At 35.0% G+C, this 26,485-nt stretch overlaps 1 protein-coding gene across 2 annotated transcripts in view; it reads left to right on the top strand.

Annotated features, from left to right (window-relative positions):
* LOC120633255 (thrombospondin type-1 domain-containing protein 4-like) overlaps positions 1-26,485 on the top strand; it is a 186,528-nt gene that overhangs the window by 49,416 nt on the left and 110,627 nt on the right. The window contains exon 1 of one of the 2 annotated variants that reach the window (XM_039903420.1): positions 7,065-7,190. The exons of the other annotated variant lie outside the window; for it this stretch is intronic. Coding sequence (XP_039759354.1) covers positions 7,147-7,190 — 44 coding nt within the window. The 5' untranslated portion in view covers positions 7,065-7,146. Of the gene's footprint in view, positions 1-7,064; positions 7,191-26,485 lie in introns of those variants that run through there. 2 annotated transcript variants of the gene reach the window in all.

The raw sequence follows: 26,485 nt of genomic DNA on the forward strand, positions 1-26,485 counted from the left end.
TTGTTGCTCGAAGTATCTCTGCGTGATCGAATGAGAAATGAATTGAGGATATACTTACTAGAGTTACCGTCATAGCTCAACGAGTCACTAAGCTGAAGTGGCAATGGGCGGGGCTCAACAAGTGGCAAAATTGCTTGAATGGCGATCCCATACCGGCAACGAGGTGAACTGCTGTGACGAAGTGAGTCGCTGGGAGCCACTAGAAATAAGAGGCCCAGAAAAGACCTATGTCCTGCAGTGGACGTCAATCGGTTGATTTGATGATGATGATAAGCTTCAGACTAGGTCTGGCACCAGCAAAACAAGCAAACTCACTGCTATGTTGGACCCAACCCCCGTGCCTCGGATATCTTCGGATACTTATCAACTCTGTCTAAAAAGTCTGTCTATACTACAGGGCACGGGGTCTCCTCCCACAATGAGAAGGGGTTAAGGCCGTAGTCCACCACGCTGGCCCAGTGCGGATTAGTGGACTTCACATGCCTTTGAGAGCATTTTGTAGCACTCTCAGGCATGCAGGTTTCCTCAAGATGTTTTCCTTCACCATTGAAGCAGGTAATATTTTTAATTACTTTAAACGCTATGTGCGTACTAGAAGTAATTAGAAAAGTCTTAGCATAAAAGTCATCATCATCAATCCATTACCAACTCACTACTCCCTCCTACTCTATTGTCGTAATCGAGAAATCTCAGATATGCTGATTTCTTCACAATATTTTCCTTGACCGTACTAGCAATTGCTTAAATTAATAACGCACATAGCAAGTTCGAGGTGCGTTCCGGGAATCGGACTCAGTACCCCTGAAAACCGTCGAAGCTGTAACCACTAGGCTATCCCCCAATAAATCCCCCAAAATGTCCCCCAACAAACACAGAAGCCAGGTAAACCTTTTTTTAATTATCTGTCTTCTCCAGAAAAAACATCTTGGTACTTGAATATATTTTTTGTGATAACATTATATCAACCTTATATCTTTAGAATTAATAGCAGCAAGTGTAAAGTTTTTTTTCCTACTTTTTGCGGAAATAAAATGGCAACTCTCAACAGATTTTCCAACAAAAGTATTCAATAAATCAACGTCAAGACCTCGAATTTCTTGTATCTAAATAATTATGTAAGAACTTTTGTCTATAATAAGGTGTCCAGATGTTAAATTTTCTCCGGATTTCCTTAGCTGCATATATACAAGGTTAGTTAGAGAACTAATACCTCCAATACCTCCAGAGGGAGGTATTGGAAAGATGTACCATTATAATTTTACTAACATTACAATTGAGTTTAAAGTTGTAAATGTGAAAATAACACATTGTTTTGTTTCGTGTCTAAAATAATATTAGACAGGGAGTTCTAAACTTATACGGTATTATTAGTAGGTATTCGTAATAATTAAAAAAAAATCTAAAAATTTTGTTGAGATCAATAACGTTTGTGTTAAAATTGTTTTAATCAAATTCGCAGTGACAATTATAAATCATTGCTGTGTTTAAAATAGCAAAAAGGTTGGCCGTTTTACTAATTATTGTTTCATTTTACTGATAACAATAAATAATCTGGACCATCGTTTACCGTGCTCTTCGTGTAACTTGAACAACACGGATTTCCTTATTACATTTCTTAGAGAAAGACTCTTAATAATTATTGGTCCAACGCAGTTTCGATTAAACCCAGGGTTTCGTTATCTGTAGTTGAACTTTCTAACCACGAGGGTCATAGTATTTCTATACAGATAGTATCTAAACTTATACAGAAAACTACGCCTACACTGGAACAGTGGTGAGTTCTGTGATTCTAAGTGACCTCTCCCGAGCTGAATCCAAGGGAATTTGTTAATTTATTATTTCTGAATTTTCTCTGGTTTTATCTGGTGGGAGCCTTCGGCCGCTGATAGTACACACCTTAGCGCCAAGTGAATAAATGAATGAATACAATTTTATTGTACACCAAAGAAAAAAGTAGTTACAGAGATAATAGAGCAAGAGAGTAGAATTTTGTGACATAGCGATTTCTTCCAGGCAACAAAAGACGCAAAAGTAAAAAAGAGAAAAGAGGTAGGCAAGTGATTTAATGAGTATAATATAACTGTCATACCACTTACAAGACAGCCCGTTACCATCTAAGAATGCACTTTATTTACAAGCAGGTGAGATTTTAAGGGCTGACTACAAGTAACCTTTAACAATCTCACCGGCTGGAACAATTAATAGAAAATTGTAATATCCGAAAATATTCTTCGATATGGTTACTGTAATCTCAAACGAAATGCTAACGACTTTGCACTAAAAAATCTGAATGTGCTAAATTAATCAAGTAGCGGTCAACGGCTTGTCAACTTAAGAGCCCCAAGGCCATATTCATAGAGATGAGTTTCAACTGATTTGCATAGATTCCTTTTGTTTATTACACTTGACGCAAAAACGACGGGGCGTTGTAAGTTTGACTGCGTGTGTGTATGTATGCAATATGAGTTCTGTTGGAAATAAATAGATAAATAGTAAGTCATTTAATCAGTTATATAGATATTTGTTGTTTTGTACGTTTTTTTACTTGTTTACTTTATACTGTTAAATTTGTACTGTTTATGTTAGTTTTATTTGTTCTTTTTTACGTTTTTTTTTTTTAAATTTAATTTTTTTTAATAAAAATTAACTCTTGTAATAACGCAACGGGCGACGCGGTTGTTTGCTCATTTTTATACTGGAGCAGACTGAAAATCAGCGGTGAGCATTGTTGCTAATGCACAGCATAAGGCTGAGTTTGCGGATATTTGGCATATTGTTAATATTAATTGATAAACATTTAGTTAAAAAATTATATTAACAATAGTGTATCTTTATGGCAATAAAAGGATATTATTATTGTATGTGTTTGTGTGTGTGTGTGTGTGTGTGTGGCCTCGTAGCTTCTGAATGGATGAACCGATTTTGATGTTGTTCGTTGTTGTTTGAAAGGTAAAGTAGTCGAAAGTGTTCTTAGCTATGTATGATGAAAATCGGCCCAAAATGCCGCTACTACAAAATGGCGGATTAGATAGTTTTTACAACTATTTCAATATGAGTATCAATTGAAAGAACTTTAATAGTAGAATACTGTACACTATCATAAATTTAAAATCGAAGTTTGCCGCCAGTCGACGCCATACAAATCATAGTTAACTTTTACGCGATCGAATAGACGAAAAATCTCGCACTCAGCACACTGTACTAAATTAAAGACAGTTTATTACACGCTAGTGATAACTTCTTGGGATATTGTTATTTTTTACCAGTTCAATGCCAACTCAATCCACGTGTAAATTCAGATGCTGAATAATACTTTCAGTCGCACATTTTTGTAACATGATACAAACCAGGCATTCCATAACGAATACGATGCTAGAGCTAATAGGTATATATATGTAGTACTTTCATTGATAACAAAATAGAGAATTTTAACAACTGCCTTCGGAATAAAAAGTCAATGAATTTTCTTATAAATCAAGCATCAATAATATATGCTACAACTAGCTTCCATTCGCGAAAATTCTTGCAACTTCTACTTACTTTGATAGAAAACGTGGGTGTAGAATATATTGATTTATTTAATATATATGTAACCCATTGTGTAATTGCGTAAACTATGCATATAGCTACATATATGCGATACAAGCAATCGCGGTTGATTTTTAATTTTTTGAAGAGTTGATGTGTACCCGAAACTCATTATCAGATCTATATCAAATTTAAATGAGACCACGAATATGTACATCCTTTTAAAACGAAATAAGGATTTTGCAAATCCCTTTTTAAAAGACATAAAAAAACTATCCGAATTGAAAACCTCATCCATTTTGAAGTCGGTTTAAAATAACGAATAGGTTAACTGATGAATTAACAAACAAATAGGCTAGCCGAAACAAAACCTATGTTTCTTAACATGCATACTATGTTTGAAAGAATGTTGAAACGATCTATTGTAAATCTAATATGTTGAATTTACCGCTTTATGTTAAACTCATTGGGCTGCTCACTTAGTATGCAAACAGATAATTATGATGGATTGTTTGAATTTTTTACACTTTGTTTAGCTACTACCATCATAGCTACTCTTTGAATACGTAAAGCACAATATTATAACAATAAGTGGGTAAAAATGTACTTAGTACTTACTACTTTAACCGATAAACACGAACGTAGCTTTAGTTTTAAGTTGACGAATTTAGTTATCGCCATTAACACACTTCTATGACATATTTTGCATGTAATATACGCATCAAAAGTGCCATCTATGTGTCTATTTGAATAAGGAAATATTTAACTTTGACTTGTTCTTGGAACATCCCTCCCTAGTGCGGTGTGGCTCAGCGCATTTTTTCACTAAACCAAGGAATGGCCTCAATCGGATGCGTTGTAATTAAGATGATTCCTAGAAAAAAAAACGTTCCACGAACTCTAATGTGCGCCATCTAAAGTTACTACACCAATTTGGCAGAACGTAAAGTTTAGGGTACTCGTAAAGTGACACATGACGATGCAACAAATAAATAGTTTTTTTAATAACCTTAAAGCGATACGACTAATAAAAATGATAACACAAACACAAAATACCACACCTTGTGGCAAAAGCCATAGACAAGTTAGGTTGTATGAGTTGCCTAGTGAAAATCTTCTCTGATTAGGCGTTACTTACTTTGGAATTACCTTCTCCATCGTTAGTGAAAACGGGCATTTTAAGTGATAGGTCCCAGGAACGGGAAATTTAGGAATTTATAATTTTTCAATTTTCTCTAGTCTGGTCTGGCGAGAGGCTTGGGCCGTGGTACCACCCAACCAAGAAATATGTGCCGCTAAGCGTTGCGGAGGATGCTAAGGATTTAGGAGTGCTTTCTACAAGAAAGAGTAGAAAAAGGTTAGCTGATTGATTAGTATCAGAATCTCTCACCTGATGATTTTTGATTATTTATAATCAATCAAACCCGCAGTTAATAATCAATGTAATCCAAATATCAGATACAATAATATAGTTAGAAAAGCCTTCAACATAGTTGAGAAGGAAGCAGCTCTCATACATTTAGTATTTGATATAAATACTTTGGATACGATTGGTAATTAAACTCAAGCGTCAAGTACCTAATAGCCACATTTACAACGGACGGTTCAGGCCAAGCAAGTACGGAGACTAGCCCAGGAACGGAAGAAGAAGTACCTAAAAAGTAAAAATATCCGTGAAACTAGTTACACTGTCACGGTCACAGTTTTGTAACTGTTAATCTAATTTTAGCCATTGCTGGTCAAGTGGAGAGGTCAGAACTCGGAAAGTGATAAACGGGCAAGGTTAATTATGGTGCAAGCCCCTCGGTGCATAATAATCCGAACGCATGCAAGGAGACCTATGGACAGAAATAGCATAACTAATCGATTACGACGCGCGGCTACCGGTTGTCTGATCTTACAGCCATTGAACTATAGATTAAATCACGATTACTAGAATTGACATATGCAACGAGCATCGAGCTTTATGGACTAACTTCTAGGCAACTTTTTAAAGAAAATTGGATAACTATATACGAGTAGCATAGACATCCGTTGATATAGCAAACTCATTGTTTAAGCAACACATTTTAATCATAATTTGACAGCCGACTGGCGCCGTGGGCAGCGACCCTGCTTTCTGAGTCCAAGGCCCTGGGTTCGATTCCCACAACTGGAAAATATTTGTGTGATGAACATGAATATTTTTCAGTGTCTGGGTATTTATCTTTATATTATAAGTAATTATGTATATTATTCATCAGTCATCTTAGTACCCATAACACAAGCTACGCTTACTTTGGGGCTAGATGGCAATGTGTATTGTCGTGGTAAATTTATTTATTATTATATTTATAGTATTATAGTATGGAGTATTATTCTTATGAAATTAAATACTATGCTTAAATTATGTCTTATATATGATATGAGATGATGATGATTATGATGACATGGATTTTTGAGGTGACCATGATATCTACGTTACGGTGCAAGTTCTTAAAATGCCTCGTTTCGGTACAAAAAAGTTGATCAGCAATTATATCAGGAGATCTAGTTGTAAATGCCGCATTATTTTTGTTTATTGCATATGAACTGTGCTAAATATCACCCAAGAGTACTAGATTAAGTGTGAGTGGCGTGCGGCGATATCACAGCAATTAAAATGGGACGATGTAATTAAATGAAGTGCAGTGTCACTTCTAGTAGGAACAGTTACTACTCAATCGTTAATACAATGTTAATAGATTCATTGATACTTGCTTATGTGAGAACGGGTTAATTTTATGGTGAGGTGTACTTTTTTTAACGAATAACTGACTATCATTTATCATATTATATAGATTAAGCAATTGCATCGTGAGATTCTATTTAGTGGTGCAAACCTTTTGCTTTTCATCTTTGTAGATAAGGATAGCAATACTAAATCCAAAATAAGTTAATCCTGAATATTACACTCGTTGCAGAAGGGTCAAAGGTGATGGTCTCGATGAGTGCTAGAATTACAATCCATCCCAAGATCCTATATTATGCATGTGCCCAGAGCGGTGGTATATTCAAAAACAAAGAATTGCTTATATTATAACTCAGGACCGATGAGTTTCAGAAATGATAATTCTGAAACTCAGGACCGATGGCTTCGAGGCACTAAGACTTTATAAAGGCTAAATTTACATGAAATCCCATTTAGTTTTTAGGTCCATCGTGCTCTGATAAATCTGAGGTCTAAAAACCTATGCGAGAACACGTAGAGGGCTTTTTATAAAGATACAACAGCAGAATGACCTATTGCCCGCAACTTCATCATGTCTAAAAATCAATTGGAACCGCGCCTTTGTTTCTAAATAAAAGAAGGATAATCCAAGACGAATGAAACGAACAAATTTAGATGCAACAGTTCAAAGTTCAAAACAATCATCAGTACATAAATATGAACTAAACCAAAATCTTGTATTATACTAATAGTACAAAAATTCGTAAGCCAATATATATTTATAAATATTTTTCTTACAAACAATATCTATTTCAGGCAACGGGGCTCTTTCATGGTAATTAGACATGTCTTTCACATGTCGACACAAATACTATCTCTAAGCAAAACGTTGCCGGATCAACAAATACCTCGTTACATATTTTCATACGATGGAGAGAATTATGCTTGCAGTATTTCTACATGATCAAATCAGGTATGAGGAGGCATATTGCCTGTAATTACTTACAACTCTGGGGATGATGCAACCAATTTTTAAACTCCCAGGACCTCGTGTTACCTCCGTAGTTAAACATGCCAACTAGGCCTTGTGTACAGTAGTGGGAAGTTAATAAATGCAGGATGAAGAGGTGATCGCCTAGAGGTTAGGACTTCGGCTTCCCTTTCGGGCTCGTCCACCGGCACGCACCTCTAACATATCAGGTTTCATGCATTAATAAGCAATTATTGACGCTAGCTTTAACTTTGAAGAAGAACATCGTTAGGAAACCCACGAGATCTTCATGATGTTCTCAGAGTAGTGTAAAATCTACCAATCTGCATTTGGCCTGCATGTTGGACAACGGGGTGAACCCTCTCCTTCTGAGAGGAGAACCGTGCCCTGCAGTGGGGCCAGTAGCGGGTTGATAATGATGAATGATGATGATCCAAAGTACACGGCAGTTTCAAGTGACAAAGAGACAGTGATGCTTTGTGCGGCTGTCGCAACAAGGGCGCGACGATTCGGATCACCAGTCACCGATATAGGCCATACATTCACTGCATTGAGCTTACTTGTATGCTGTGTCGATTGTCTAATGACACACAATTCTCGCGGTCACTGTAATTAGAGCATTTATAACGGAAATTGAGGGCCTCAATGATCTCGATTTTATTAATTAGTAGTTAAAGCGTTGTTCATGCTCAGAGTTATGTGCTTTTTCTCATTAAGTCAATTGACACTAGCTTTAACTTTGAAGGGATTGTGAGGCATCTGCAAGCCTGAGAGTCCTACATTATGTTCTCAAAGGTGTAGGAAGCCTACCAATCTGCACTTGGACGTCCTAAACCCTTTTCATTCTTATGCCCTGCAGTGGGCCGGTAATAGATCGATTATGATGATGTCGTTTGCGTAAAATTTAGGTGAGTAAGTATACCTATATTATTTTCTGACCCCTAAACTACCACCATTCGACAAAATATGTTGATCTAATCTGTCGTAATAACAAATCCCTCCTAAGAGAACCATTTATAATTCGGGGATACAAAGTTGTCTATATGCTATTCGATAATGTTCTATCATTTTTCTATATGATGAATATCATCCAGATATGTTTAGCCGTTCTGGCGTGATATAGTAATGAACATCCATACAAACTTTCGCATTAAAAATATATATAGAAATCCAGCCATGATGGTGTAGAACTAAGTTATTTACAGTTTTATCCAATAAGAGTAGATATAAACTAATCCAAAGCATGAATTCCGCTGGTCGCAAAGTAACGATCGTAAGTTAGTTACGGTACCTTTATTAGTGGTATTTATTGTGACTGATGAGAATAAATTAGACACACAAAACTAAAACATTAATATGGACGACACACTCTCTATATAATAAAGAGATTAGAATAAACAACTATACTGCAACACACTCTCGCGTTGTCAAAAGAACGTCTTTAATTTTTTTATAATCTTCTTAACTACAAAAATGTAGCGTACAGCCGGATTACAATTAGTGAAAGAATTAAGACTTCCGGTTACATTGTCGTGACAATTGTGTGAACTATCAGTTATAAATAAATGAAAGTTCATAAAACTTAATAAAGATAACGGATGAACTTGTATTGATGTTTCTTAACTAACCTAGTTCATGATTATGTCGATTTATTAAGAACTTAATCTAACCATTTCACTATTCCACTACAAATAAGCCCATGACTCTAATCTTACCTGGTGGAAAGCAACGATGTAGTCTAAGATGGTAGAGGGCTCACCTGTTATAAACTTGGCAGTTATATGGAACCCATACCTGCCCCTAATCGGTTCCGACGCGACAGCGCACTAGAGCGCTAAATTGCTTCGTTGTACTTCATTGTCGACAAAAAAGTAATAATAAGCCACGGTACAAGTCTCCCATCAGACAAAATTCAATGTCAATTAGTGGCTCTGCTGCTGGATAAAAGAAAAAAAACAAACGATCAAACACAGTTTCGCATGATTAATATAAGCTGGGGGGGCTTTTTAAAAATTTATAGACTTCCTTAAATAACATAAAGGTTTGTTAATTGCAATAATGTTTACTTTTCTCAAGTTATTTACAACCTTCACTCGTTCATGTAAACACTCATTACACGGTTCACTCAGACGAAACGTAACTTCCCACCTTGTTATATCGTACATGTAAGCAGCGAGATGTAATCCCTGGGGTACATTTCAGGTATCAAAAGAGGACCCACCTAATTATGAAACATCTAACTTTGAACAAAACAACGTTATCGTAAAAGTTTACCATAAATATATCAAAATCTCTCGAATCTACTTCAAATTATACACCTGATCCTAAATTTTTTTGGCGGCCGATTAGCGCAGTGGGCAGCGACCCTGCTTTTTGAGTCAAGTCTGTAGGTTCGATTCCCACAACTGGAAAATGTTTGTGTGATGAACATGAATGATTTCCAGTGTCTGGGTGTTTATTCGTATATTATAGGTAACTATAAGTATTTATGTATATTATTCATAAAAATATTCATTAGTTATCTTAGTACCTATAACACAAGCTACGCTTACTTTAGGGCTAGATGGCGATGTGTGTACATGTATTTCCTTTAACAGCCGGTTCATATCATTAAAATGTATCTGTCTAAATACCCTCCTAAACATTATAATTCAAACAGATTTACAACGATGCGCTCGAGAACAATTTTTTCTTTATAATTATAATTTTGTGACACATTGATTAACGAATTAAAAAGCAGGCGGTAGCTTTATTAAAATACCTTCATTATTGAATTCTAGTAATTTAAATAATTAAATTTTTCCACATAATATATCGGAATCATTAACCTTTAAAATGCCGATAAATTTAGTCTGAATACATAATTAATAAGTATTCTTTAAAAGAGAATCAAGATAGCTATGTCGGGTATGCGTGTAAAATGAATATTCATAAGTCTTGTTTTCGACTTGAATTTACTTCTTAATTATCGATTCTATCGTCACTCCTAATCTTACAGGCTCGTTTGATTTATTAGTTACACACGATGACAATTTCGATTAATTAAAAATCGATTGATAGATCGATTTGCTCTACGATAAGCATAAATATTTTGTTACGGAGCAGGTGTCTGTGGCGTAAATATGGCCGCTATGCAAGGTAGTAAATATAAAAAGCCATAAATAGGTGACCTGATAATTTGAAAAACAGCTGTTTAAGTTATCCGGTTGCAATTTCATTGCATTTGAGAAATAAGTAATTATAATTAGGTACATAAATTATCTTAAGAATTTAAAAATTCAATGATAAATCTCCTTTTAAATCTTTTGAAAATACCTTACAGATTCATTTAAGCGTTCAAAAACAAATGGCCGTATCCAAATAGTTTTCCTAGCAAATATACGAGTTTCTAGTATTTCTTGCGTTTGCTGAACTAACATGGAGGGGACATGTCGGAAATTGTCGATTCTGTATTCCTATCGAACGCTAGTCAGAGATTTGTGAATAAACCTGAGCATTCAAGAATTGCAAGCAATGTATTAAAGCACGACAGTGCCGCGTAAAAGTCAGGAAACAAATGTTGAATATGGAAAAGCTTTGAACTAAGTTATCTGGAAAATTTATTGAGCGTACTGTATTATTGAGTGACCTTTCTTCGGTAAATTTAATACCATCTGATTGACTGTTTACATAGCGATTTCTTTAGTTTATTTAACTGTGGTAAGATGACTGCGGAAAATAATAATATAGTAAAGCTTTATTATGACAAATATAATTTAAAAGAAAGTAAAGGTTGATTATTTTCTCTAGCGATCTGTCTACAAAACAATTTAATTTTTTATATTTTTTTGGAATTTGACGTTTTTATTTCTTATTAAAATAATTATTTCTTAGGTTCTATTGTCGGAGCGTTATATTAAAAAAAAGTACGTTATAACATACTTTTTTTGTCAACAAAGTGTCTGTTAACAACTTTTGCCTTTGTACAGCAACATATAATTATTAAATTATAAATTTGATTAAACCCTCTTTAAAGACATGTCACCAGAGACAAAGGTCATTTAATCAATTTAATAACATGGTCTCATCTAGCGTGCTCTGTTCAAGGAAGTGTTTGAAAAGAATTTTAATATCTTCCTGCATCAAACTTTTTATCGTTCCGAATGTAAACAAAGCTCCGATGTTTGTCGTCGGCGCCTCGCCAGAACTGAAGTCCGTATTTTGATTTTAATAACTCTGCAAACATACAAAGATGTTGTAATATGACACATGCCAATTATTTACTCCCGTTTTTCCTTTCCTCAAAGGAATTTCTAAAATAACAATGACTCCTTGATAGTAGGTATTTTATTGTCCTTTTAAGTCTTGGTAGGATTTTTTAAGATGAACATTTTGTTTTGGAAGTAAACTATCGGAAGTATTTTTATTAACACCACCAGTGTTTATGTTTTTATTCTTTATTTTATAAGATCAAAGCGTGACATAAGTGGATTAAATTTCAATAAGCGACTTTGCAAAGTGCATTTTTCATTATTAATATATAATATAATTTTTTAATTGTAATTTTTGAAGTTTGGTGTAAAATAAATTTTCACTAAAGTGTGTACGTATAATTGAAAATAATATCGGTATAAATTAGAAATAAAAATATATTCAAATAACCAAAATAATCAGTGTGGTCTGTCTCGTTGTTAATTTTATTTTATCCCAAAATGTTATCTTTATAACGAAGAAAAGCATACTTCAGATTGTTGTTAGAGATTTTTTTCTATTCTGAAAATTTTACTGCGTTGTATAAAACATTTAAAAAATTAGGTTCTAAATACGCTCCAAAATAACATTGATGAGCAGCATCATCCATCCTCATCATATTTAAACTCATTATAATATGAAGTTTCACATTTGCATAGTCTAATTATCATAAAGCGAAATGCAAGCAGTCGTTTACCCCGTGATCTATTTTCTAAGTTATCTACGCGTTATCTGGCGATAGTACAAAAGTTTCTTCATGCCATATGTAATGGTCTATTTTGCATTGTGTAATATTTGCAAATAGACCTACCTAATCGTGTAGATATACGAAATTAATGTGTTTAATAAACTTTCAAGTATATAATAGGAGCAGATATAGTGTGATTTTTATCACCTATAGAGTTATAAGCAACATATGTCAATCGTTAAGATACATCCTTATTACTTATAATAATTTTTCATCTTAAAACAGTCAGTAATTCTTATTATAAAAACAACAAATATAACGAAGACGATTGGTACATGTTAGAGTCCTCTAGTACTGGAGTGGCTATTCCGCACGGTAAATAGCAGCGTTTTCAAATCCCTCTCTGGGTGGAAAGGCTGTATCAATTGAGTCGAAAGGATTCCAGCGAGTCATTGGGATACTAGCAGCACAAGACCGTTCCGTTCGAGGTCTTACGTACGTATTCTGTCCTCATCATTCTACATCCCAGTTTCTCCTTAGTGAATTCTTACAAACAATTATATTTTCTAGAAGGATGAGGCATGCATAATGACTCTTTTTTTCTTAATTCTGAGTAAATAGTTATTCTATTCAACTTTTCTTACCAAGATTATCACAAATCAGCAAAGTATGCTATTCTGAACCGTATATTTTACTGGAATAAAAAGTAACTAACTCTTTGTAAGTCTAAACTAACTCTTAGCCAAAAATCAACTTATCACATATATAATATGAGTAAGGATGTGTTCCATCGTACCCGGGAAGGAAGTCAAACTTTTTTTTTATTTCTTAATTACTAAAGAACTTCATAGTCATAACGGCACTCTGTGAACTTAAGCGTCTTTATCATATTATTTACGACAGCACATGTTACAAAAATAGTGTAATACAATTGTCGTTAACTGTAATTACTTAATTGATATGTAACGTGTCTACGGACTTGATGATGACAAATTATAATGAAACCTAAATAGATACCGCAGAATTAGAAAACGAGTAGAGAACTCTTTATACTTTTGGCGCAATAATATTAATCTATTCAATAGTGTTCTTTCTTATTTTCTGCCTTATCATGTGTGATATTTCGTTAATTTTTAGCTTATTGATGTTCCACTGGACGTAGGAATAAGCCACCTCTCTCAAAGAGTCATATTTTGATCGTAGTTGAGCTCCAAGCTGGCCCATTGTTGGTCTCAAGTTTAATTACCACAAGTTAGTGATATTGCCGGTAGACTGAGTTTGTACTCATTTGTTTTGTTGTCAAGAGCAATTTTTAGAAATGACACTCCCAATTAAAAGTATCTGACTCTCATCTTCAGAGCCTGATGACTTGCAGAGTCTTACTGAATAGTGTTTAATTAGTTTACATTTTTAAAGCCTTGACGCGTCTTTAGAATTTTTTTCTTAAATCTTTAGCTCCATTCATTACTCTGTACACATTCCTGGCTAACGAAACGGGTCGTTAATTTCGCTAAATGACTTTTTCGTCTACTGGAGGCGCCAGGCTCTTGTTTCGTACGTGAACACGGCCTCGTGTTCTAAACTTCGTGTGATGCTTGTGCCTAAAACATTTGAATGCTGTTTCTTTGGCTAGCTCGTTTTTGGTTTATGCTTTCAAATTCATTTTTTAGCTTTTCAAATACCTACTTAGTATGAATGAGTGGGTATTTTTACCATTTTTAGCACTGAGGTCTGAGCTCTGTGCTTGTTTCCTATGAGAGGAGGTATAGAGGAGGTTCCCATGAGTGGTGCCCAACTGTGGGATAATTATTAGATTTTAGATCATGTAGCTGATATTGACAGTTTATACAAGTTCTAGCAGGTATTAGGACTGCTCTTGTTTATACCACGTGTACTGATGGTTGATGGACACAGGGCAGCACGTGTTCCTTGCATGCCTTGCCAAGTGTTGCTCTGTTTATAGTCGATGGTTCCTTATTTACAGCCAGGTGGGCCATTTGCTTGATCTGTCAATTATTACTATAAACAAAATGTGGTGACAAAAGGGAAAAGCATCCTGTTGGGATAAGGCTCTAGTCCAGCGATGACTGTTATATGCTATTGATGATTAATACTTGTTATTAATGATAAAAATCATAGCAATCATTCATATACTTGCACATTCCTCGTGGAAAGGCAGCGTAAGGTTGTTGAATTTAGTATATTACCACTACTAAATTCTACACCGTATGTGTTCGGTACACGTAAGTCCTAACTCCTAGATTCAAACGACGTGGCGCCTGCGGTGAATGCTTACAACGAAATAAATGCATTGATTTATGATTAAGATTCTATTCGTATAAAGATAACTGCAATAATTGCATTCAACTCATTTACATATATACCGCTGGAATATTTATTGCTCGCGCTCAGATACAGGGTGGCACTTTCGAAATATATTACGCTTATTTCTCAATTAATGTTTAATTTCTGCGCTTTAAATGCGCTCAGAGTGACTGAGTGCTAGTTTTATGGTATTAGTCTTTAAACGAATGAATGAACGAATGAATGAATATACTTTTATTGCACACCAGAAAAGTACATAAAAAAAGGAAAGTACAACAAAACAAGGTAGGCGGCCTTATCGCTACCTAGCGATAAGACTTTTTAAAGGTTTTCGCGACTTTTATTCCACCTCTTTTGATCACTCCTTTGCGAGTTGCGAAAACCTAAAGGTTAAGTATGCGATTTTAAGCAATTAACTTTACTTCTTGTTAAAGTCCAGGATAAGAAAAGATTGCGTATGTTGCTCATTCATCATCATTAAAATCACACTTGGATAAAAAAAAAGCATTTTGTTTGTATTTCCAGATTTAACGGTTTAGTGGTTGTCTGGGATACCTACTATATCCAGCGTTTAATAGTAAGATGCAATGGGTGACGTTATTGTCAAAATTCAGTCTTTTTTATGTTTTTTTGTGAATCTCTCACATAAACACCATGCAATATAAATAGGATAAATGCGCCCTGGCTTACTGATGAATTAAAAAATACAATTTTAAAGAAAAATTTAGCCAAGTCTAAATTTAAGAGCAGAAAATCTGCTGAAAATGAAAGAAAATATCATAAGATCAGGAATCGCTGCAATACATTATGTAGAGATGCACAGCGACGCCATATTCATACATCTGTCGAAAACGGCGACTCTTCCAGAGTTTGGAAGTTTCTTGAAACTGTTGGAATTGGTAAATCATCCAGAAATTCTTCACCTTCTCATGTTGATGTTGAACTTTTAAATCAATATTCTTCCAACCCTTCTAACTCTTTTGATAGTTCAGATAAAATGCGTACTATTCTTTCTCTATCTACAATTCCAACCTCTAATTATCCTCCGTTTGAGTTTAGTCAGTTTACTGCATGTGATGTTAAGAAGAGCATTTTGTCCATTGCCTCAAATGCTGTCGGTAGCGATGATATTAGCCGTAATATGCTGGTTCCTCTTCTTGATGTTATAGCTCCTGTCATTACTCACTTATTAAATGAATCTGTATTCACTTCCAAATTTCCTGAGGCTTGGAAGAGCGCTCATGTTATACCTCTTCCTAAGAAGGCTCTTCCAGCTAGCTTCTCTGATTTTCGTCCCATCTCTATTTTACCCTTTCTTTCCAAAGCCCTTGAAAAGCTCATTTACCAACAGCTGAACCTTTTCATTAATCGAAATTGCTTGCATAATCCATTCCAATCCGGTTTTCGTCCTGGGCATAGTACGGCTACTGCTCTTATTAAAGTTACCGATGATATACGTTGGGGTATGGACAATAAACTGCTCACAGTTCTGGTATTGCTGGACTTCGTAATGCTTTTAATACGGTAGATTTCGACATTCTGTTGAGTCAGTTGCGTTCTCTTAACATATCTCCATCAGTGATTGACTGGTTTCATAGTTATCTTCATGGTCGTCGGCAGCGTATTCACACTGAGGAATCTCATTCCTCATGGTGTGATATTACTGTTGGCGTACCTCAAGGCGGCGTGCTATCTCCATTACTCGGAATATATCTTCTCTCTACCATATGTATGCTGACGATGTCCAAATTTACACCCAGTCAACCTTTGATAATCTTCCAATCGCAATAGCTAGCATTAACAAAGACTTGCGCGTTATTTCAAATTGGAGTAAAGCGCATGGCCTTAACGTTAATCCAAAAAAAACTCAAGCTATTGTTATTGGCAGTCGAAGGCAGATTTCAAGGATTGACTGGTTTTCCCTCCCCTCCATTGAGTTTGATAGTGTTACAGTCCCATACTGTGAAAATGTAAAGAACTTGGGCATTTATCTTGACCGAACCTTAAGTTGGACGTACCATATTAATGAGATCAGCAGAAAGACATTTGCAGCTCTAGGCTCTTTGCGTCGTCTTCGGTATTTACTTCCTATACCTACCAAAATTATGCTCGCACAGACTCTACTCCTTCCCATTCTTGACTACGCTGACGCAAGCTATGTTAACTTAACTGAAGATCAGTTAAATAAACTTGAGAGACTCCAGAATTCTAGCATTCGTTTCATATTTGGGTTGCGCAAATATGATCATATTTCTCAATTTCGGTCTCGTCTCAAGTGGTTACCTATCAGACTTCGCCGGAATTTGCACATTGTTTCTATTCTGTACTGTGTTTTGTTTCATCCTTCTACTCCTCTTTACCTGAAAGAGAGGTTTAAATTTGTAGGACTCCCAGACGAACTTCGTTCTACGAGGAAGTTAGTCTTGAAGGTGCCTGGTCACAAATCCTCCTTCTTCAACGGATCATTTACGGTTCAGGCTATTAAATTATGGAACGCCTTGCCGTTAGATATCCGTGAGGCACAATCGATTGGGACCTTCAAGAAACTAGTGAAGGATCATTATTTGTCTCTTTCAGCCGAACAACGCTGAAGCGAATCATTTTAAGTGTGTAATTTGAATTATTTATGTATTTCATACTAATTGGGGATGTTATATGTAATATATTTATATAGATATTTATGTTATATATTTTATTTGTATTTATATATAATATATTTATATATATATATATATATATATATTTTATTTATATTTATATATTTGTATAATTTTTAAATATTATTTATTGCACCACCTACCTCTTTTCTACGTTGTTTTATATCTTTGTAACTACTTTTTGTTTGTTTTGGTGTACAATAAAAGTGTATTCATTCATTCATTCAAATGATATAGACGCATTTGCGAATTCTGCTTAGTCTATTATATAATAATAATAATAATATAATTTACTGCCTTCCAGATCCTCGCAATATTATTGTAGTAGTATATTTAGATAGTGAGATCTGTGGCAGGACAATGTCTGCGCTGTAAATAAGAACATAACATTCAGATTAATTTTATTATCCCAACAACATCTTGCGAAATTGCTTTACATAAACCTAAATCACTGCTGTTCGCTTTGAATATGTAAATTTCAATTAAGACTTCGCTCAAGTCGAAAATTTTATAATGCAAACCACAATCAACCTAAGACCCTATAATCTAAAAGTAATCTGGTGCAGGCGTGGAAGGTAAGTAGCATAATTGTGCCTACATACTATTACCTACTGCCACGTCTGACTAGACTAGACGTGGTTAATTGCAAATTTCGAATAGGGTAACCAAACTGGCTACGAATTCAAAGCTGTTTTTTCCTTTCCACTACAGGTTAGCCTTTGACTGCAATTTCAACTGGCCGTAAGTTATGATGCAGTCTAAAATAGTAGCGGGCTAACCCGTTAGGAGTGTGACAATTATATTATACCAATACATCTAATCTGATTCGTCGCGCGGTTTATAAAACTAGACCAGAGAATATTCGATAATTATAATTTCCAAAAACGTAAATTGATATAAGAACTTTGCTCAAATTGTTGTTTATTGTTTATTGTTATTAGGTACATAAAACAGGTAATAACTAAAAGTAGATCTAAATATAAGTAATAACAAGTTTTGTTCTAAGCTACAACCCAAAGTATATGTACACAACTCGGAATTAAATTAAACAGAAAGTAAAGATAAAATTAAAGTTGAAACAAAAAATAAACACTTAAATATATATATTATTTCCCTAAAGATTATGTGGAATAGTGCTTAATAATTTGATTTTTAAAAATATTTATCCTTTTGTTAAAAATGTCAATATTATGATTACTTGATACTAAATCATTTTAAAGGCGGCACATGTGAACGATGGGATTGTAAAAGGAAGTATTGTTCTTGTAGACACTTAGGGCAAATGGTTTAAAATATTTTAATCTGGTATTAACGCGAGTATTATAGTAATGAGCGAGAGCAAGACAGAAGAATCAATCAAATACTAAGTTTTCTGGTTCCCTATATATATCAAAAAGTAATCTGGTGCAGTTGTGGAAGGTAATTTATATAGTTATGGTTTAATACCTTTTGCCCTGTCTGCGGCTAGACTTGATCTGGATTCGAAAATATACGGATTCAAAAGCCATTATTTTACCACCATTAGCCCTTGACTGTTTCACTTGGTAGTACGAGATTATTCAGTCTAAGATAGTATCGATCTCTATATAGGGGATGGCAGTTATATTGAACCCATACCTCTAATCAGTTTCTACGCAGAAAGCGGTGACAGCGGTCAGGACTTCGGCTATACTTTTTTGGGGGAAGTTATAGTTCGTTTAAGCAATCAAAATATCACTTGGTTTAACGGTGCGGAAACATGCATGCCTGAGAGTTCTCCATAATCTTCTCAAAGGCGTGTGGAGTGCGCACTGGGCTATTAATGGGTAACGGGTTGATATAATGTAATAGCTTTCAATCCAAATCTTCTATATAACGAGACCAGAGAAAATTTATAAATGATGTATTAAAAAATATCATACACAAATTTATATAAGAACCTTGCCCAAATTCTAAATTTTATAATGCAAACCACAACCGCTAGACCTAGACAAAAGTTAAGACCCTTTAATCTAAAAGTAATCTGGTGCAGACTTAGAAGGTAACCACCTACACAAGGCACCTACATACTTTTGGCTAGTGCCCCGTCTGAAGTGAGACTAGATGTGGTTAATTGCGATTTTCGAATAGGGTGACCAAACTGCAGCATGCAAAAACTGGCCAAACAAATGTCAATGAATTAATTAATCGTACAACATAAACAAAATACGTATCCGTGAATGCAAAGCTACCGTTATTTGAAATCCTCAAAAAGTCGCAGTTAAATAGATCAAAAATAATGTTACTAAACTGATGTAGTAATTGAAATAATACGAAGGATTAAGAAGGTATAAGATATAATTGGACTTAACCTCTTATCAAAAAACAGAGTTATTAAAGGTATGGAAATAACAGCGTCGTGTTTTTATCGTAATTAGAAAACAATAAAATTGCGCCGCCTTTAGTTAGTGCTCAGTCCCAAGAACTCAGGACTAAGCAGAGTTTATCTCCTATGGTTTCTCGTATTCTCAGTTTTTTCGGTAACACGTAGGTTTGAGGTCCCAGGAAAATAAGGAGGCACCAACTGCTTAACTGCATGGCAAGGGTCATTCAAAATACAAGCATCAGGAAAAAGGTGTTGAAAACCACTACAGTTAAGTGATAACCACGATCCATAGCATCCAAGCGATGACTACGACGCACAGTAACGATAATGATGATACGAGCCTTCCATCGAATCCGTTGGTAGGTAACCATTCTTGAAAATGAGATATTAATGGTGTCCCTAGTAGTGCAGCCTGGCTCACCGTTACTCACTTTGTAAAGTCACGCGCCGGGATAAATCGCCGTTCGAGAGTTTAGCCACGAATTACAAGTGGAGCCCTGATAAGAGGAACTCGTTAAAGAATCAAATAGAGACTAGATACATGTGAGAAGAATTCTCAGCGCTTAGTTCAAAGTGTAATTGTGGCATTTACTTGCAACTATACGTAATGGGTCAGTATGCTAACATTATTATAGTGTTATATTTTACTTCAAGGGCCTTAATATTAAGGCCATATGATGATGATATTTTATACATATAAAAGTGGCACAACATCAGAATTCCCCCGCAGTGTTTTTTACGCTCCTATTTTAAAGGTGTTTTCAGTTGAAATTTGGCAGCGATAGCTTAGCCCATTGTTTGTAATGAAATTAAGATAGCACATAAATCATTTTCATTTATTTTCATCAACTTAGTTTCAAAGTGTGCCGAGTGTATTTGCCATGTTGACCATACAAAAACAGTCATCAGAATATACATCAGTCTGAGTAGATGATCCATCACGACCGACTGCCTCATGAGTTGTCTATGATCTATAATCAGTAAATAACTGCTGCTAGTGTTCAGTATTTGAAAAAACCATAGATAAAAGTATCATAAGTTTAACACCACCTGTTCGTTCTCGCTCACGTCTCATCCCAATCCCAAGGTTTTCTTGCTGAGATCGCTACTTCCGTTGAACAGAAATAAAAAGTATTTCTGTTCTATTATATAAAAGTTTAAATAAAAAAAAACAAAAATAAATAAGATTTGGTTAAGTGATTTGAAAATATTTATACAGTACTCGGTGGAGTCATAAAATCGTTCATCACTACAGTATGTAAGAGCGTGCATTCGTCAGTACACGCTCCTGAATATTGAAGTCTCAGATGCCTCTAATGCATTGTACGTATAAAAGGTAACTGAGCTCTCTTTTGAACGAGATCATGTAAATTGTATGCAAGCAATGCTTCTCAAAGCTTTATGGTACTTACTGAGCTTTCACCCCGATATTGTAGGATTAACAAATAACACATACCTCCCTCCCATTTCCCCCTCATATCTTGAGATTCTTACCAGCTTGGTAGTAGAGCTTTTTATGACAGCTCATCCGGGGAAGTACTTCCACCATGCTCATTTCTGCCGCTAGCAGCGTGTCAACACATACAGGCACAAAATGCTTAAAACCTACGCCTAGGTTGGCACATGGACAGAGGGTGGCACGTTGTAAGACGTCTTCGTTGCATGCCCTGCAAAGTCTTGCTTTTGTTATAGGCGATGGTTTTCCACTTACCATCAGATGAGCCCTCTGCTTGGTTCGCCAATGATTATAAAAAAAAAAAAACTTGTGTGTACTTATGTACACGCGTTATAAGTTACACTTCTTTGGAGTAACAAGATAAAAAAATTACATTCGGCTTATTCTAACGTTTGTTGAAAAACCACACTAACAATAGAAGGTATTTAATACATTGAAAGTTTTATTATAACGCTTTATATAGTTTTATTATAACGCATTAGATCTCATTATCGTACAACCAAGTTTACCTCACATTCAAATTTGAGATTTCGAAATGAGCCTGCAGACTTTGACAATTGAAAGTGTACACTGTCAAAACTTTTTTTGAAACTAAAATGTTGACTATATCTAACTTCAGGGTATTGGTGACGGTTTGCGCGCGCATCGTAAAAATTTACTCTCATCATTTTTCCCTAACGCGCCAAAAGAACTATAACTAATCTTCGGCTCGGCGAAATCGGCCTTCCAATCGGTAGTACAACGTCAGAATACACATTGGTTGAATGTCGACAAAACAAAATTAGCTGCGTCTAGATCAAAGGCTATTTTTCATTCTTTAATGTAATGGCTTTTAGACTTTACAACTAATTACGTTTAAATTTTATATTACCTATATAATGTATTTTTACTTTGTATGAGTTAATATAAAAAACAGGTACCTACCTCATTAACATCTAGATATTTAGACATGAAAGAAACTATCAAAGGATAATATTAAAGCGTTCATAGAAGATAAATAAGAAAACATTATCGTTAAAACCAATACCTATAATTAATTACCTATTTATGTTATGATTTTCAAAAAAACTTTTTATTTGCGATCACTATAACTATGTGATTAAATTATATGATCTCTATATAGGAGTAAATAATTGCTTAGGTTTGTCAAGAAAATATTCCTTGGTTAGGAATAAACTTGAGGTTACCTACACAAACTCAAACACACACCTGAAACAAGGCACGGTAAATCTATTGGCATGTCCTTTAAAATAATTGCTTAGTCAGTAAAACCTCATTGTGGGCAGTAATTCAGCGTAATTAGTAACGGAGACAATGGTACTGATCTGACCGATTTCCTAACCGTTATTACTTAATGGGAGTGGTCCTGATTTCGCGTCACGGACTAATCGACATGATGTCATAGTATGTGATTTTAGACTAACATATTCTTTTTCCGGATCACGATATAATACTTGTTTGGCGATAGAATATTATGTATCACGTTTCAGTTTTAAGTTGTTGAAATATTTTCATACACAATTGTTTAATATTTTACCCATCAATATCCTATAACAGTATACTGCTGGAATGAAGGTCTACCTCAACGGGATGGTTTGCCCGTAACCACCACGCTGGGAAGACGGGTTAGTGGTCGCAGGAGGTGGTAGTGTGGTAGTAGTAGCACAGAAAACGCAGCTACCTGCTCTCCATTGTATTCCCTGTCGACCCCCGCGACACCCGCCGTGAGAAGAAGGGTGCTGACAGCTGTAGTCTTATCTGCCGTCATTTCATCACCATATAAAATCATTACCGGCCCACTAAAAGGTACGGGACTTCACCCACAATGAGAAGGGGTTAAGGCCATAGGCTGCACCATGCTGGCCAAGTACGGATTGGTAGACCCCACACACCTTTGAGAACATTATCGAGAAGTCTCAGGCATGCAGGATTCCTCACGATGTTTTCCTTCATTGTTTAAGCAAGTGATATTTTAATGACTTAAAAAAAACTGCCGTGAAAACGTGCCAAATATAATATTATACCAACATGGAAACATATTAATAATATGGTGCGATATTGCCTTTGTATTGCTAATCCAAATATACGCCATAACTCTGGGATCACAGTTACAGTCGCAGTTGTGACCTAAATCGCCTACTTAGAACTTCGCTATCTGGACATAAACTGTTCAATTTCTAAAGATGCCGCATTTTGTTTAAACTTCTATGGGAAAATATTAAATTTAAACAATCAGGAACTTTGAAAATGCCGCCGTTCTATCGCACTAGGTTTTCAGTTGAGGATTCTTCAATATATGATCTATCCCGTGAATACTAGCCCATACTACAATAGACATAGACATACGAAAAATTCTAAAAATGGTTTCTTTTCTTCTTTTTCTTTTGGTTTTATTCATGCCATTTTCAACTGACATGATATGTGCATTTGCTCTGCAAATACTCAGCGAAAAAGGCTAAGGTCAGCTTTCCACTAAAGCGTGTTAGCGATGCGGAGACGGGAAACTAAGCTATGACACAGTGTGATCTTCTAATCGGTTTCGTAATTAAGATAAGAATAGATAGCCATGTGAGAAAGATGCGCGAGGAAGCCTAGATATGAAAGACAAAATTTGTATATTGAATGACTTGTTATAAACCGATTAAAGAACAGACATTTCGAGCATATCTTGAGCATATTCCCAGTGCGAGTGCTAAAGCCATGAAGCAATTTTATTGGTGAGTTTCAAAGATATCCTGTTAGAAAATCATCGCGGTGGAAAGATGTCTTAAGATTTGGGTCAATTGAATCTGATGACAACATATGATCAAATGCATATGCTAATTTTTATCCCAAAAACATTTTATTCATGCAAAAGAATGCTTAACGGATTTTAATTTGGTATTATTTTTTTGTAAACATAGTATGATACCTGTATTAAAGAGCCAAGAGGCCTACTAATGCCAATTATTTAAATTGAGTGTGTGGTTTTGTCAATTTCCATGCCTCGAAAAACAAGTTAAGCTGTCGATCCCGGTTATAATCACTAACTTGTAATAATACTGCTTAAGCCCACCAGCCTGCATTTGACCAGCCTCGTGGAACTATGAGAGGAGGCCTGTGCCCACCAGTTAATAGATTTCAGAGGATAAGGACGATTAAACTTTCCAATTTCTAACATTAGAAGCAGGCAAACGTAGTGTAACATATCAGCCTACATAATAATACGTAATGCGAGTACGAAACGCAGTGACATAAAATACTAATCGGAATACTGTTACACTGAAAGCCGGTTATAAACTGTCACCGGATATGCGTACTTAAAAACCACAACCAAGTAGGCAACTGACCGTAAAACAGCGCAATACATGCCACTTCATACCAAGCTGCCCTAATCTTACACCCGATTGAGACGAATTACGGCAATTAGTTTTATGGACCAAACATAAAGGGTTGATCTTATCTGACAACGAATTAATAATTTGTTTCGATACCAGCTACTGTTGAGGGTTTTTAACCTGCGAATTTACATTACCCGCCCATAAATTCTGTAGCAGGAATTTGAATATGCCTAAATGCTTAATTGAATTAAAAAAGCATTGAATTAATTTGAAACAACTTGAGTTAATTTATGGCCTTTTATCAGTGAGTTTAAGCAGTAATATGACTTAACTAAAACATTATAGATGGAACATTCAAGAAAGCATTTGTGTCTGAAAATAATTTATGGATATTGTACACGATTACACATACAGTATTTTATTATCATAATCATATTAAAGTAATGAAACACACAATATATGGCTCAAAATTTATAGAAAGGCGTTTATTTTGTGTTATTATTACATTAAGACTACAGATTATGTATCAAGAAATTATAAATAAAGCTTATATTGACTGTGGTAGGCATTATATAATAGATAGGATGAACACAAGATTGAATTATTTGTTTTTTATTATTTCATGTACTAACTCTAACTACCTAACTTTTATTTTTGAAACTATAACATTATAAAGATAGAAGTTTATGCTTTTTGGTACATAAGCAAGTCGGACAAAGGCACACATTAACGGAGTTTATTTGACACGTGTGGTAGACTGTCATAGTTTAGCACTCTTTTTAATATTTGGCAGGGATACTTCCCAGTAGACAGTAATATTGTGCGGGGTCGGGGTGTATTCAAGAGTCGAAGTATTGGTAAAAATATGGTCAATATTCCATCATCATCACATCAACCGATAGACGTCCACTGCTGGACATAGGTCTTTTGTAGGCTACCTACGACGCGCTTAATGTCGTCTGTCCACCTCGTTGGGGTCGACCAACGCTGCGTTTACCAGTTTGGGGCTGCTATTCCATCACCTTGGGACCCCAACGTCCATCCTTTCTACGAACTATGTGGTCAATATATATACTGTCAATAATATAAGCTGTGCGCTCAGCTTTACACAGTTCATACTACTGCGACCGCTATCGCGGCATCATTGCAGAACAGAATCCTGTACACTTACCAGTGTTAATATATAAATGTGTTCTGAATTCTGAAAATGTTCTTTTTTGTTTTCAGTTTATTAAGTTAAATGGAATACAATATACATTAAAATTTGTTGTGGCACATGTTTTATGTATTTTTTCCTATGTTGTATTAATTTGGTATAAAATGAATATTTAAATAAATATTATCAATGCTTATCTCGAAATGAATCCTATAATTCTGAAACGCAGAACTACAATCTTCATTATTAGCCAACCAAATCCTCTACTGCTTTACATAAGCCTTATAGCCCAGAAATTTACAACATATATGCATGCGGGTACGCGGGTTAAAATCTAATCTTATTCGCGAAAACAATATTCTAAGATTTACTTCTTATAACCATAAATTTGAACATCAGCTACGTTTATATGCAAAGCAAATGCAATAAATCTCGCACAATTTAAAAACAAAGTTATTCGAACATTTTAAACGACATTAATGAATCATGAATCGGTGATCTTTCAATGTTTTCTATATTTGATGTAATAATAATTATAGGATATCGACAGAATTAGCTACGAATTTGTCTCCAAGGAATTTTATCTTAAATATTTATTATTCTGAGTCATCTAATGCTTTCTTAATATGTTTAATATAATAAAAGTAGACGTTTATATCCAAACGAGTCTAATCAAAACGAAAATATTTACGACATGACTCATAGATAGACGACAAGAAAATTAACATCGAGATATACACATTTTCATTAAAAAAAAACAATAATAAAAATACCAGAAATGACACTAGGTTGTGTTTTCTAAACTTATATGATAAATCCCACAACTGGAATAGTTTATAGTTTTTAAGTAATTTAACATTTTTAGCATTACAGTTTTATCGCAGTGTATATTTTAGTATTTTATTGCAATCTCTTTATCAAGTAAGCTTATTTTAATCCTAGCTACAACAATCTGCTAGCAAAAATATTGGTGCTAATTCTGCTGTACAAAAATTTCCAAACCAAACTATATTTTGACGGCCGATCGGCGCAGTGGGCGTGCTTTCTAAGTCCAAGGCCGTGGCCGTGGGTTCGATTCCCACAACTGGAAAATGTTTTTGT

Source organism: Pararge aegeria, chromosome 21 (assembly GCF_905163445.1).
Source record: "Pararge aegeria chromosome 21, ilParAegt1.1, whole genome shotgun sequence".
NCBI lineage: Eukaryota > Metazoa > Arthropoda > Insecta > Lepidoptera > Nymphalidae > Pararge > Pararge aegeria.